At 42.1% G+C, this 14,373-nt stretch overlaps 1 protein-coding gene across 1 annotated transcript; it reads left to right on the forward strand.

Annotated features, from left to right (window-relative positions):
- The first annotated feature begins 2,238 nt into the window (after nucleotides 1-2,238).
- Nucleotides 2,239-13,511, forward strand: LOC309539782 (uncharacterized protein). Its single transcript, XM_082236121.1, has 3 exons — nucleotides 2,239-5,876; nucleotides 6,318-6,354; nucleotides 10,669-13,511. Exons 1-3 carry the CDS (start codon nucleotides 3,450-3,452, stop codon nucleotides 13,278-13,280), a joined length of 5,076 nt encoding a protein of 1,691 aa, XP_082092247.1. The 5' UTR covers nucleotides 2,239-3,449; the 3' UTR covers nucleotides 13,281-13,511.
- Nucleotides 13,512-14,373: the final 862 nt, after the last annotated feature.

Raw genomic sequence — 14,373 nt, forward strand, 5'->3', positions numbered from 1 at the left:
CCCCCCCAAAATACTAGAAAATATGTAATATCAACTAATACCAAAGGACACCATAATCTTGGCTGCAAAATATCATATTAGATAAAACACTATAGTATTTTGAGGAAACAAGACTTCAGTAAGAGTCAGCCTAGTTATTGTACAGGAGATAATACACAACAACAATCTTCAGGTGAGCTTTTTCTCTTAACTCAAAAAGCAGACTCGGAGGTTGTAACCGGAAGTGCAAAGGACTGCTGCCTCTTTCTCTTCCTGCTGTTTGCTGAAAACAAGCCTCCCTGGTTGTATAGTATTCTCATTCATGGGAAGATAGGGGAAGAAAATCAGCTTGGAGATTTTTGAATGAACAAATGGTAGGAATGAAAAAACAATAACAAACACTAATCTTCCCATATACACAATGAGCTACTTCTGCTTCTGCTCCTGATGGTGATGATTCCCAACAAGATTAAAAGTTATCTCTCCACCTACTTAATTGCACCATGTGGTGCTGCACTTGCAGGATGTGACAGCACAACCAGCCCTTCCTCAGAACACCATTGAGTGGGTGGGTGCTGTGAAGTAAGGTGAGCAGAAAGACATGAATTGCTATGTGGCTCCAAGGACGGCCACCCGAGAAAAGGTGAAAGTGGGTATAGAATGACAATCTCTCCTTTTAGAAATTGCCATTCTCAATTTCAAGCAAATCTCAAGTATTGGAATGTGCCATTCAGGTAGGAATGAGTGTCAAGACTGAGTTCAGTGTTTGCTTCCTCCTGCTGCCTTGAAGAGCTGATAGTTGCTCATCACTTCTTCCCATAAAGTATCATCTGATTTCCTGATTTCCTCCCCATCATGCCTTTAGAGTTGTGAATGGTAGCAGCATTTGAGAGTTTAATACTCTGTAGATTTGTGAAAGAAGTATTTTACCGCATGGATTATAAGTGGACATAGTGTGGGAGTAACGCATGTATTTGGATCATTTGTATTGTCAGTTTTTTGCTGACTCTCAGGTGTTGTAAGGTATTGCTGACCTGTATAAAAATCTTTGAGCCAAAAAAGCCACACCTGTTCCCACTGTCCAAATATTGTTATTCTATCTTCATTAAAAAAAATAATGGATGGTAGATTAAAAGCATCATAAGTGATATCGGAGTGGAAAATTTTGAGAACCATTCTTTCCAGATCCTATGGTTAGAGAACAAGAAAAGATTAGGTAAGTCATCTAGGACTTGTTAAGTGAAAAGATAACCAACACGTAGACTCTTGACTCAGTGTATGTTCCATTGTGGTCCATGACACCCTTTCCAAGCCCTGAATCAGCAGCAAAACATTGTGACTTTATAAGAACATAATATGATTTCGTAAGAAGAACCTGCTGGATGAGGCCAATAGCCCATGCAGTTCAGCATCCCGGCTGAGTGGTCAACCAGTCACCTGTGGGAAACCTACAAATAGGACCTGAGCTCAAAAGCACCCTCGCATCCCGTGGATTCCAGCAACTGGTATTCAAAAGCATTACTGCCTCTAGCTGTGGAGGCAGAGCATAACCATTATGGGTAATAGCCTTCAATAGCCCTTTCCTCCATGAATTTGTCTAATCCTCTTTTAAAGCCATCTGGTTTATCATCACTGCGTCCTGTAGGCTTGCGTTCCTTCATTTAACTATGCACTGCTTGAAGACTTAGTTCCTTTTATCTGTTCTGAATCTCCCAGCGTTCAGCTTCACTGGATGTCCCTGCGTTCTAGTGTTTTGCATAATTATATAAACTTCTATCATGTTACCTCTTACCCACCTATTCTTTAAACTACAAATTCCCAAGAGCTGCAAGTTTTCTTTGACCAAAATGGTCAAAGGCCTGGAAACGATGCCTTATGAGGAACGGCTAAGGGAGCTGGTCATGTTTAGCCTGGAGAAGAGGAGGTTGAGGGGTGATATGATAGCCATGTTCAAATATATAAAAGGATGTCACATAGAGGAGGGAGAAAGGTTGTTTTCTACTGCTCCAGAAAAGCGGACACGGAGCAATGGATCCAAACTACAAGAAAGAAGATTCCACCTAAACATTAGGAAGAACTTCCTGACAGTAAGAGCTGTTCAACAGTGGAATTTGCTGCCAAGGAGTGTGGTGGAGTCTCCTACTTTGGAGGTCTTTAAGCAGAGGCTTGACAACCATATGTCAGGAGTGCTCTGATGGTGTTTCCTGCTTGGCAGGGGGTTGGACTCGATGGCCCTGGTGGTCTCTTCCAACTCTATGATTCTATGATTCTTCATAGAAGGGGTTGCTTGTACTCCTTGATAATTTTGTTTATTCTTTTTTGAATAGATCTCAGTGATCCACCAGGTGTATATAGGGACAGGAGTTCTTTCGGAAAACAAGGTCCTGAGTTGTTCAGGGCTTTGTTTCCTATATATTTAAATAATTTACCATGAAGTGCTCAAACCTCTTAAATGCTCTTGAGATACTGAGGGAGACTGAAACCACTGTGCCTTCTGATGTCTTCCTCTACCAACACACACATACATACATTATTTTATTTGTATGCCTCTCTTCCACAGTTCAGACCATGCTCAAGGTAGCTTACGACATAAAAAAACACATAACTACAACATAACAAAAGTAGTCATAAATAAAACATGGAACTGATAATAAAACATGAAACAAAACCAAACTGAACAGTTTCTACATAAATCACAAGATCTAAAATAAAGATACAAAAAACCCATCAACAACAGGAGCAACCCCTCTTCACCCCCAAAAAGCTACACCCCAGCCCCAATCGTCTCACCCGCCATCCTTTCCACTTTAAAATTCACTCACCAGAGCATAGAACGGGGCTGCTGGGTGCCTGAGGCCACTGCTACACAGTGCAGTTATCTTATGAATAAGCACATGCACTGTTGAAACATTTAAAGCAGCCTCTCTGAATGAGCACCTTGCCACCCTAACTGCAGATAAGCCCTGGGGTGCTTTATAAAACATGCAATAAACCCTACTTACATGACTATATTAATAGATAATGAATACAATCCTCCTAATGCAATTAACACCCCATATATTAATGCACATTACAAGCACAAGAAAAAAGCATCAGCTTCTTAAAGTACTCCAGATGAAGATAATGAGATTGCCTCGCCATATCACTTGGGTCTATTAAACAGGATGTGGAACTTTCAGTCCATCACATCCCTGACTCAGATTGTCTAATATGAAAGTAAGATTATGTTTAAACGATCTATAGTTTTCAGTTGAGCCTCTGGGTGTCGCTGTTCACCAATTTGGCTACAGAACACACTGGGAGCTCCATAAATTCTCTAATGTATAAACAGAAAATATCTGCATGACCATACTTGCACACACATTGCAGGGAGTGTAATAGGAGCAACTTTAAATAAAAAACAACAGCATTTATTTCATACTCAAAAACGTCTGAGCCAGAATAAGTGGCATTTATCCTGTTGCAAGAAAATGGGAGAAAATCAGAAGCAATGGAGCTGTAAAGAGACAATCTTGTTGCAATTCCTCATATTGATGTTCATTTTGAAGACAGTTTCTGCACAACTTCATTATTCCATTCCAGAGGAGATGCAGAAAGGCTCTTTTGTGGGAAATATTGCAAAGGATCTGGGAATGGATGGAAATAATCTTTCAAACCGCGAGCTCCGGATTCTTACCAGAACAGGTATGATTCAGTATTTTACTTTGAACTACAACAGTGGTCATTTACAAACCACTGAGAGAATTGACAGAGAAGAAATTTGTGCATGGGCAGAGAAGTGCAAACTAAATTTTCAGGTTATTGTTGAGAGTAAAAGAAAACTTTATGGAGTTGAAGTGGAAATTACTGATATAAACGATAATGCTCCCCACTTTCCTCCAGGACAACTGGAGGTGAAAATTAATGAAATATCTATAAAAGGGTCTCGGTTTCCTCTGCCTGATGCTACTGATCCAGATCTGGGGATAAATTCTGTTCAGAATTACCAACTCACAGGCAGCGTGCATTTTTCTCTGGATGTTCAAACAGGAGAAAATGGTCCCAAACATGCTGAGCTGGTGCTGGAAAAATCTTTGGACAGAGAGGAACAGCCAGTTTATGATCTAATTCTTATGGCTATGGATGGGGGTGATCCTGTCAGGACTGGCACTGCCCAAATTCAAGTCATTGTTTTAGATGCAAATGACAACGCACCAATTTTTAGCCAACCAGTCTATGAAATCAGCATTGAGGAGAACATTCCCAAAGGGTCCATAATCTGTGCAGTCAAGGCCACTGATCTGGATGAAGGAATCAACGGAGAGGTGAAATATTCCTTCAAAAAAACCACAAAAAAGGATTCACAAATGTTTCTTTTAAATTCAACAACTGGCATAATAACCCTCATGGGAAACTTGGACTTTGAGACATCATCCTTCTATGAATTTGAGGTGCAAGCTGAAGACTTTGGAGGACTGTTTGACAGAGCAAAGGTTGAGATCATGGTCACAGATCTGAATGACAATGCGCCAGAATTAACTGTGACCTTTCTGACCAACTCCATTCATGAGAACTCATCAACCGGAACAGTTATTGCTATTATAAATGTAGAAGATCAAGATTCTGGAATCAATAGTGAGGTCACATGCACAATTCCCAGAAACCTCCCATTTCAGCTAAAACAATCCATAGACAACTTTTATAGTTTGGTGACAGATGGCCCCCTTGACAGAGAACAAGTGGCAAACTACAACATCACCATCACAGTAACTGATCATGGAATGCCTTCTCTTTCTACAGCCACCATCATAGCTCTGCACATTTTAGACACAAATGATAACCCACCTCACTTTGCAAGATCAGATTACAAGTCATTTTTCATGGAAAATAATCAGAGAGGAGCATCCATCTTTTCTCTAAATGCAAATGATCCAGACTGGGAAGAGAACTCCAGAATAACTTATTCCATCATAGAAAGTCAAGTGACTGGCTCCCCTCTCTCCTCCTACCTCTCCATTAACTCAGAGACAGGGGTCATCTATGCTCTGAGTTCTTTTGACTATGAAGAGATCAAAGAGATGAGGTTCCTGGTCAAGGCCCAGGATGGAGGTTCTCCACCACTCAGCTCCAACGTCTCAGTGACGCTCTTCATCCTGGACCAGAATGACAATGCTCCCCAAATCCTGTACCCCTCCCCTCCCACTGATGGTTCCACAGGGATAGAGCTGGCCCCTCGCTCCTCTGAGCCAGGCTACCTGGTCACTAAGGTGGTGGCCGTGGATGCGGACTCTGGCCAGAATGCCTGGCTCTCCTACCAGCTGATCAAGGCCACCGAGCCAGGGCTCTTCACTCTGGGGCTCCACACGGGAGAGATCAGGACGGCCCGCTTCTTTCTGGAGAAAGATGCCCTCAAGCAAAGCCTGGTGGTTTTGGTCAAGGACAATGGGCAGCCTCCAATGTCGGCATCAGTCACTGTCACTGTGTTCTTGGCTGACAGCATCCCTGACATGCTGACTGATCTGAGCAGTGTCCCAGTATCTGAAGACCCACAGTCAGATCTCACCTTCTACTTGGTGACTGCAGTGGCTTTTGTCTCCTGCTTGTTCCTCGCCTTCCTCCTTGTGCTATTGGCACTCAAACTTCGCAGGTGGAAAAATTCTCAGCTGCCTGATAATGCAAGTTTGAATTTCAGTGGTGCACCAGTTTCACAGTTTGTGGGGATTGATGGAGTCCGGGCATTTCTTCAGTCTTATTGCCATGAGGTTTCACTGACTTCAGGCTCTCGGAAAAGTCAGATTCTTTTTCCAATCGGAAGCTGTACCAATACTCTCACACCACAACAGGCTCCGGATAAGCCAGGCCCTGTGTTACTCATAGGTGATTCTAACACAGGTACGGAGGAGGCAGCAACCCATCAGGTGAGCACATAAGTTTCAGTACTTCCTATTTGATCTCCCAGTATTCTAAAATGCATAGGAAACTTTCCTGAGTACAAAAGGTTTCCTGGCTCAGGCAATCACCATCCAGGAATGGGAGACTAAGAAGAACCACAGCATGGTGTAGATTGCACATCTCTTCCCAAGGCCCCTCCTTTGCATGTTTAGCTAAAGCTAAGGATGCATCCCTGAAGGCTGCTAGTGCCATTGTTCAATAATGATTAACAAGGTCTCTAGAACGGTTTGGTTTACCAGAACTTTTGGTAGCAGGGCTCTCTCTCCATGGCTGTAGCACAGAGGTGGATAACCAGTGGGCTGCATGCACCCTCCACATCTGCATATTCATCTGGGCTTGGAGGCTGTTTTTTTGTGGATTTTTTTCCTTCAATGTTTTTACTAAAATCTTTTGCTGTTGAGACACAGATCCAGAAAGGGTGCATGGGAGAAGGAAAGATGTGGGGTGAGGGAGGGAACAGGCAGAAAGGATAGATGGACACAGCTTCATTACATTTTGTGTTAACAAAAAAAAAAAAAAAAAAAAAAAAACCCACAAAGGGAGTTTATTTGAAATGTCAGGGGATTTTTTAAAATATATATAATACAAAAAAGCGAGGACTCTAACCCCAAACTGTGGGGGTTGCATGCAACAAGAAAGGTTTTCAGCGGGTGGGGCATCAATGCTTGGTGTGGGGGGCTGACACGCTTGGAACACGAATCACGAGAGAAGCTCAGGGAATGGAGCATTAAAACAGACACCATGAAAGAATGAGGTGCTTGGGCAAGGAGGGAAATTCAGAGCAGTTCCTCAGCAGGGGAATGGAGGGCACTCCACACCGAAGCCATGGAGAAATCCAATCCTTTTCCATCCCATCCCACTGCAGCCCATCCCATCTGTCAGTGCAGTCCTCCAAACTGCCTATACCTTCCTGATCCTGCCAAAGAGAAACACCACTACCGGAGACGGGGTGGGGTGGGGAATCAGCCATATCTCATCTACCCGGTGACTGCAGTGGCTTTTGTTTCCTGCTTGTTCATCACTTTCCTCGTGTTAGTGGTCATCAGGTTGCACAGATGGAGAAAACTGCAGCTGTTTGAGTCAAGGAGTGTGAATTTCAGTAGAGCTCCTGTCTCACAGTTTGTGGCTATTGATGGAATCCAAGCATTTATTTACTCTTATTGTGATGATCTTTCTCTTACCACTGACTTTATGAAAAAACCAGTTTAACACTTCCAGGGCAAATTATTTCCATACCGCAACCAATGATCAGGCCTAGGAGGTAAAGGATCCTATTTTTGCTACTGGGGATTTAGATTGGAACAATGGAAATGAAATCAGAGACCAGGTGTGCTAACTTTTTCTTCTAATTGTAAATGTAGTTACAAATCTTGACAGATAAATTTTCCATTTATCTCTTTCCCTGACCCTTTTCAAAGCAATTAGACATGTTGGTAATTATTTTATTCCACTTATAGCTAGTATCTTATTTTACTAGTTGGGGAAATCTTTATTGGTTTCAATCTGTCTTTTCTTAAACTACTGGGGCTATCGTGACAGTAAGGATTTTATATTTGAAATTTATTGTGGTTTGGCTCTGTGCAGGATATTTGACAAACTACCTACACAAACCAGCCTGCCCACTGTATTTATTTCTCATCATAGGCCTTGCTCTGTGTTCTGTCGGGTTGCCATATATCCAGAATTTCCCAGACATATCCAAAATTTGTCAGCATCATCTGGGCAGAAATCAGAAAAATGTTGGGGAAAATCCGGGCGTATGGCAGCCCATGTTGGCAGTTGCAATCTTGCCCAACAACTTTTCTGTCCGGATTTTCACTGTTTGAAACATGGCAACTGAAGAAGAAGAAGAAGAAGAAGAAGAAGAAGAAGAAGAAGAAGAAGAGTTTGGATTTGATATCCCGCCTTTCACTCCCTTTAAGGAGTCTCAAAGCGGCTAACATTCTCCTTTCCCTTCCTCCTCCACAACAAACACTCTGTGAGGTGAGTGGGGCTGAGAGACTTCAAAGAAGTATGACTGGCCCAAGGTCACCCAGCAGCTGCATGTGGAGGAGCGGAGACTCAAACCCGGTTCCCCAGATTACGAGACTACCGCTCTTAACCACTACACCACACTGGCTCTCTGAAGGTCTGATTGCCTGAGACACAAGCCAGAAGGCACAGTGGGTGGTCTTCTCACTTTGGTGAGTGGCAAGGAGGGGAAAAGAGGGGGAAAGAAGGTAGCAGAAAGAGGGGGGAAAGGGGTGGCCTATTTTTTTGTCTTGACCCCTCCCCCCCCCCGACTGTGCCCACATTTGGCTTCAGCCCTGTCCACCACTGGCTTTTGTCTTGCCCAGCATCTGCATACGGCCCCTGGCAGATTACCTTTGGCCCCCTGTTCTGTTGTGGAATGCCTCCCCCTTGGGAAGTCTGATTGCCCCCCTCATTAAATGACAGGCTGTGAATACCTCTATGTTCAATTACACTGTCAATTACTTCTTCCACCTCCCTGTTGGTTGACTGATTGATTGTTTTCATTCAAGTTGTGATTTGCTTTGAAAGTCCCTGGACTAAAAGCTGAGATGAACCTATTTTGAACAAATAAATACATTTACCTGTGGTAACATGATCTTCTGGTTCTCTTTGCCGACCACTATTCTTAAATAGGTGTAACTTGTGCCTAGTTAAGTGCAAGTAAATATTGCTCACAGTAGGCATAAAGTACCTCTAAGCCTGGAAGGAAAGGGGGTGTTGCTATATGCACTTTGAGTGCTGGTGGGAATTGCATGCTGAAATAGCTGACCTATCCTGCCTGCATTACAGTTCCCAATCCCAAACCAGGAGCCATGTGCTAGAACTGGCCCTCCAAATGTTTTGGGACTACAATTCCCATCATCCCTGACCACTGGTCCTGCTAGCTAGGGATGATGGGAGTTGTAGTCCCCAAAACACCTGGAGGGCTGAGTTTGGGGATGCCTGTGCCAGAAGGAGGCATCCATCCTCTAATCTACCTTGCTGGACTGGGTCATTAGTCAAATATAGATTCATTTTGCTATGTGTATGCATTGTGTTTTAGTCTATGCATTTGGCTAATCTTTCTTCACTGAACAATGGTGTTACTATTCACTGATAACTCCACGTTTTCAGGTAATAAGAATTTAACCTATCAAATTAATATCAACAATAAGACCGATAGAATGATAGAAAATCATTCCGAATCTATGATTGCATTCAATTCAAGAGTGGATACAAGCAGTTCTGGATATATCTTAGACCCCCCAAAGAAAGTTTCTTATCACTCAAATCCTCTCCGCTGAATGGCTCTGCACTGATACAATAGTGGCAGAAAAGAAAGTTCTCAGTTCAAAACTACTACTGTTACTACTACTACTACTACGATTAATTATTACATTTCAGTTTACAGTCTGACAAACTGAAATTCTGGCAGAGTAGTGCACACTTTGAGTGCACTTATGTAGAAGCTTTTTCTTCATGTCATAAACATTCCTGATTAATTACAGTAAACTTCCACATATGCCAAAGCAATAAAAAACTCAATACATCTAACAAATCTTTTATCTTCAGATATAAGTCTCATTGACTTCAATGGAATTTATACCCAGGTAAGTTGGTATAGGATTGTAATGTAAAAACTGTAATAAAATCTTACTAGCAAAGGTTGAATAGAATTAAGTACCAATACTATGAAAACAGAAATGAAAAACCAATTATTCAAAAGGATCATATGAGTCTTCCTGGGAAATACCATTGAAAAGCATTCAAAAAAGTCAAAGGGGAATATTGAATAAGTCACCACCTAAGGAATTAGGAATCATCACACAGAATTGTAAGGAAAGATGTATCACCCAAAACTTCCTCTAGTGCAGCAGTGGCCAGCCAGATGCCACAGGGAAGATTACAAACAGATGTGAAAAATGTCAAATGAATATGCATAAGACTAAAGAATGAAAGAGTTATCCTGTGCTAAAGTGAATTTAAATTTCTTTTTCAGCATTTTATTATGGCCAATAGAACAGAAATAAAGCACACAATGCACCAAAATCTTAAAGACAGAATAAAATACAAAATTTAAATTTGCTAAACAAGTTCATAATTAAATAAAGGCAAAATCACCAGAATTCTGGCAGGGATAGGGTTGCCAGGGCATCCCACAATTGTTTTTAGGAAAACCTGAAAGTTGTTGAGCTTTTTCTAGACAAAAATACCCCTAAAACCGTGATTTTGTGATTGACTTGCATAAGAACGCGGACAAAGCGCCAACTTTTGGAAATTCCCCCAAGATGTCAATTCTGCCTTTGAAATCCCAGTAACGTCCAGGGAAATCCGAACGCATGGCAGCCCTAGGCAGGGATGTAGGCTTTCTGAATTATTGCATGGTTTTCTTCTGCTGGCAACTGCTTGTGTTTATGCTACATCAAAAATACCCTAAAGTGTCATTATCATCTACCAGGAAAAGCAATAAAAATATTAAAATAACAGTTTGTATGCAATGAAAAAGAAATCTGAATTAAGCCTATGTGACTTCTAATCAAGCGATACTAAAGAACATTTGGACAACCAGTGAAAGAATTTTTAGTCCTTCACAATTCTCCATAGATATCAGGGGGAAATAGCAATATAGAATTATAAACATGAATATAAGCAAATACAGTTCCCCATGTGGACTCAGAGTGTCACTGTTGGACAACGTGGGAGCAGCCATGGCTCTGCATTTCCGAGACTCTTAGAACACTCTCTTTCAACACTTCAGCTGAGCAGAAAGGAAAAGCTTTTATTTTAAAAGCTGCTCAAGAAAGGAAAAGCTCTCAGTTTCCCAAGGATCAGCTGAAAGGAACAATATTTCTAATATCTCAAATAAGTGTACTGGGAGTCTTGAAAACTGTACTGAAAGCAGGAAGAAATCAGGAAAGGCAATGGATGTGATGGAAGTAAAGCAGGCAGAGAGAACAAGGAAGATCACCAGGAGGCAAGTACTGTTTCTGTTCATATTCTGGTCTGTGTTCTTCTGCCAGGTGTTGTCTGAGAAGGTTCAATATTCAGTTCCAGAGGAAGCAGAGCAGGGCTCCTTTGTGGGGAACCTTGCTAAAGATCTGGGGTTGGATGTCAGAGAGCTGTCAAAGCGCAAGCTTGGTATTTCTTCAGAAAAGAAATTCTTTGAATTGAATGAACAAAATGGCAACCTCTATTTGAATGAGAGGATAGACCGGGAAGAGATCTGTGGGGAATCATCCACTTGTGTCCTCGAATTAGAAATTGTGGCACACAATCCTTTGAATATTTTCCACGTAAATATTTTTATCCAGGACATTAATGATAATGCCCCACATTTCCGGAATGAAAATATTGAGCTTAAATTTAGTGAATCTACTCTGCCAGGAACTCGATTTGCTCTTGGAAACGCTGAAGATGATGATATCGGAATGAACTCCCTCCAGAATTATCAGTTGAGCTCAACTCCATATTTCAAACTAGAAATTCAAGCTGGCAATGATGGCGGCAAATATGCAGAATTAATATTGCAGAAACAACTGGACAGGGAAAAGGAACAGATGCACCACATGGTCCTTACAGCCATGGATGGTGGAGAACCTCCAAAAACTGGAACAGCCAAAATATTGGTAACAGTTATTGATGCTAATGACAATGCTCCTGTTTTCACCCAGACAATCTATAAAGTGAGCCTGAAGGAGAGTGCACCCAAAGGAACCTCTGTGCTTCAAGTCAAAGCATCTGACAGTGATGAAGGGTCAAATGCTGAGATCACTTACACTTTCAGTGACATCCCAAAAACAGCTGAGCAGAAGTTTCATCTGGATCCCAGAGATGGAACAATTACACTCATAGAAAGTGTTGATTTTGAGGATAGACAAAAATATGTGATGATAATTCAGGCAGGTGATGGAGGAGGATTGGCGGCACATTGTAAAGTGGAGGTTGAGGTTCTTGATGAGAATGACAATGCTCCAGATGTGATCCTTACATCCGTGTCCAGCCCTGTTCCAGAAGATGTCACATCTGGAGCTGTGATTGCTCTCATTAAAGTTCAGGACAGGGATTCTGGGGATAATGGAGAAGTTACCTGCCACCTGAAGGAACTTGTACCTTTCCTGATAGTCTCATCTTCGAGTAATTACTTCAAGCTCCTCATAGATGGTGCCCTTGACAGAGAAAGGACTCCCGAGTATAATATTACAATCATAGCCACAGACAAAGGCACACCTCCACTCTCCACACACAAAACCATATCAATACAGATTTCAGATATCAATGATAATTCACCAGTCTTTGACAAATCTTCCTACACTGCCTATGTTCCAGAGAACAACCCATCTGGAGCTTCAATTTTCCACATCAAGGCCTCTGACCCAGATCTGGATCGCAATGCCAGAATCATTTACTCCATCCTTAACAGCAACATCAAGGATCTGCCTCTTTCCTCCTATGTCTCCATTAACTCTGAGACTGGAATCATCTATGCCCAACGCTCCTTTGACTATGAGCAATTCAGGGAGTTTCAGATTCAAGTGAAGGCCCAAGATGGAGGTTCTCCACCACTCAATAGCAGTGCCACAGTGACAGTATGTGTTTTGGATCGAAATGATAACGCTCCGCAGATCCTGTACCCCTCACAATCCACAGAGGGCTCCCCTTTCTTTGAGATGGTGCCTCGGTCAGCTGAGTCGGGTTATCTGGTGACGAAGGTGGTGGCCGTGGACTCTGATTCTGGACACAATGCCTGGCTCTCCTTCCATCTCCTGCAGGCCACAGAGCCCTCACTCTTCAGCATTGGCTCCCACACAGGAGAGGTGCAAACAGTCCGAGCATTACTTGAGAGAGATGCAGTGAAGCAGAGGCTGGTCATCCTGGTGAAGGACAATGGGCATCCTCCTCTCTCAGCCACTACAACTTTGAGCCTGGTGTTTGCTGAGAACTTCCAGGAGGCTCTTCCAGAAATGAACTCCCAACCAAATGGCTCAGAGTATCAGTCTGATCTACAGTTTTATTTGGTATTGGCCTTGACCTTGGTGTCCTTTCTGTTCCTGGTGACGGTGATTCTGACCATTCTGATGAAGCTTCGAAGGTCAAGGAACCCCACTTTCCTTCAGTGCTTTATTCCTGACCCCCACTCAAAGGCTGGTGCCATATTCCCACCCAATTATGAGGACGGAACTTTGCCTTATTCCTACCAGGTCTGTCTGTCCTCTGAATCCCGGAGAAATGAGTTGACTTTCCTGCAGCCCACTGTCCAAATAGCAGAGAACATCCTTTGCAATGGCAACTCTGACATTTCTTTGATGGTCAGTGGAGGTAATTTAATTTCTGAAAAGGAAAATGACAGCACGGTGAGTTATATTTCATGTTCCTTATAGGGAATTTGGTGTTATCACTTGCTTGAGAGTTTAATTGTAAACAGTGGATGTTATCAAACTGGTATCCCAGAGAATTCAGACAATGTCATCAGGGAAATAGGTAGGGAGTAGTACTGAGCTGCTACTGCTGTAGAGCAAGCTAACTGGACTTTCCAGCAGCTACTGAGGGACAGCATAGCTGGATGGTGGAGGCTCTGTCAGAATTACCCAGGTGCACATTTGCATGGTAACTCGGTGTCGTGCTAAGATTACAGTGTGGTGCAGCATGGCTAAGTGGAGAGAATGCTAATTTTTTTCTTTTCTTATCTTTGCAGTACAAATGCAATTGAATATGTAGTTATTTTTTACATTCTGTCCTTTAAGAAATGTACAAGAAGAAATACCAAAAAGTCTTTCATAGAATATTCTTTAAATAAGTTGGTAAATTTCTTAGTAATTGGTAAAGTTTTTCAACTGAATTTTAGGAAGTGTGTGTGGAAGGAAGTGTTTATGGGTTGGATTATTTAATGAGAGTAAAGGATTAATTAATCACTAAACATTTTAGAATAACTTGATTTGGTTCTCATAAATACAGATAATCTTACATAGCATTTGGATACTGTGTTCCTGTCATAGACAGAGCTTGGGATTTGGGTCTGATGAGAATAGCACAACATATTAAGTGGTGGAGCACTGATAGTATCAGTAGTACAAGCATTTCTTAGGTCCTGTGACTGCATGCTGTTTGTAGAATGAAAAAATGCTCATGTACAACCTGTGTAGAAGAGTGGTGGCATCAAAAGGGAGTTTCTCTTGGCATGATTTCTAGAGATGTTGTATACCACTCTTTGTGTGTGGGGGGGGCTATAGAATTATTTTACTTAAATAAATAATATGCACATATCCCACCCCCACGTCCAAGATATGTATATACTGGAAATGGTCCCTGGATTGACAAATACCCTAAACCAAACATGACTGTATCATGAACCCAAAAGTATCCCCTGCCCCCACACCGGCCCCAGCCCTGGCCAGGTCCTGTATTCTCATATACTACTGATGCCCAGTGTGGATGCAATCCCAAAGTATTGGCATTCCTTTCATTGCTTTTGCA

This window comes from Podarcis vaucheri, assembly GCF_965113315.1.
Source record: "Podarcis vaucheri genome assembly, chromosome: 8".
NCBI lineage: Eukaryota > Metazoa > Chordata > Lepidosauria > Squamata > Lacertidae > Podarcis > Podarcis vaucheri.

Bases quoted from the DNA above. Each gene is read 5' to 3' on its own strand.
- LOC309539782 (XM_082236121.1), top strand. From the start codon at position 3,450: ATGGGAGAAAATCAGAAGCAATGGAGCTGTAAAGAGACAATCTTGTTG. The intron at 5,877-6,317 runs GTGAGCACATAA...GTTGAGACACAG, and splicing joins AGGAGGCAGCAACCCATCAG to ATCCAGAAAGGGTGCATGGG. The intron at 6,355-10,668 runs GTGAGGGAGGGA...TCAGCTGAGCAG, and splicing joins GGGAGAAGGAAAGATGTGGG to AAAGGAAAAGCTTTTATTTT.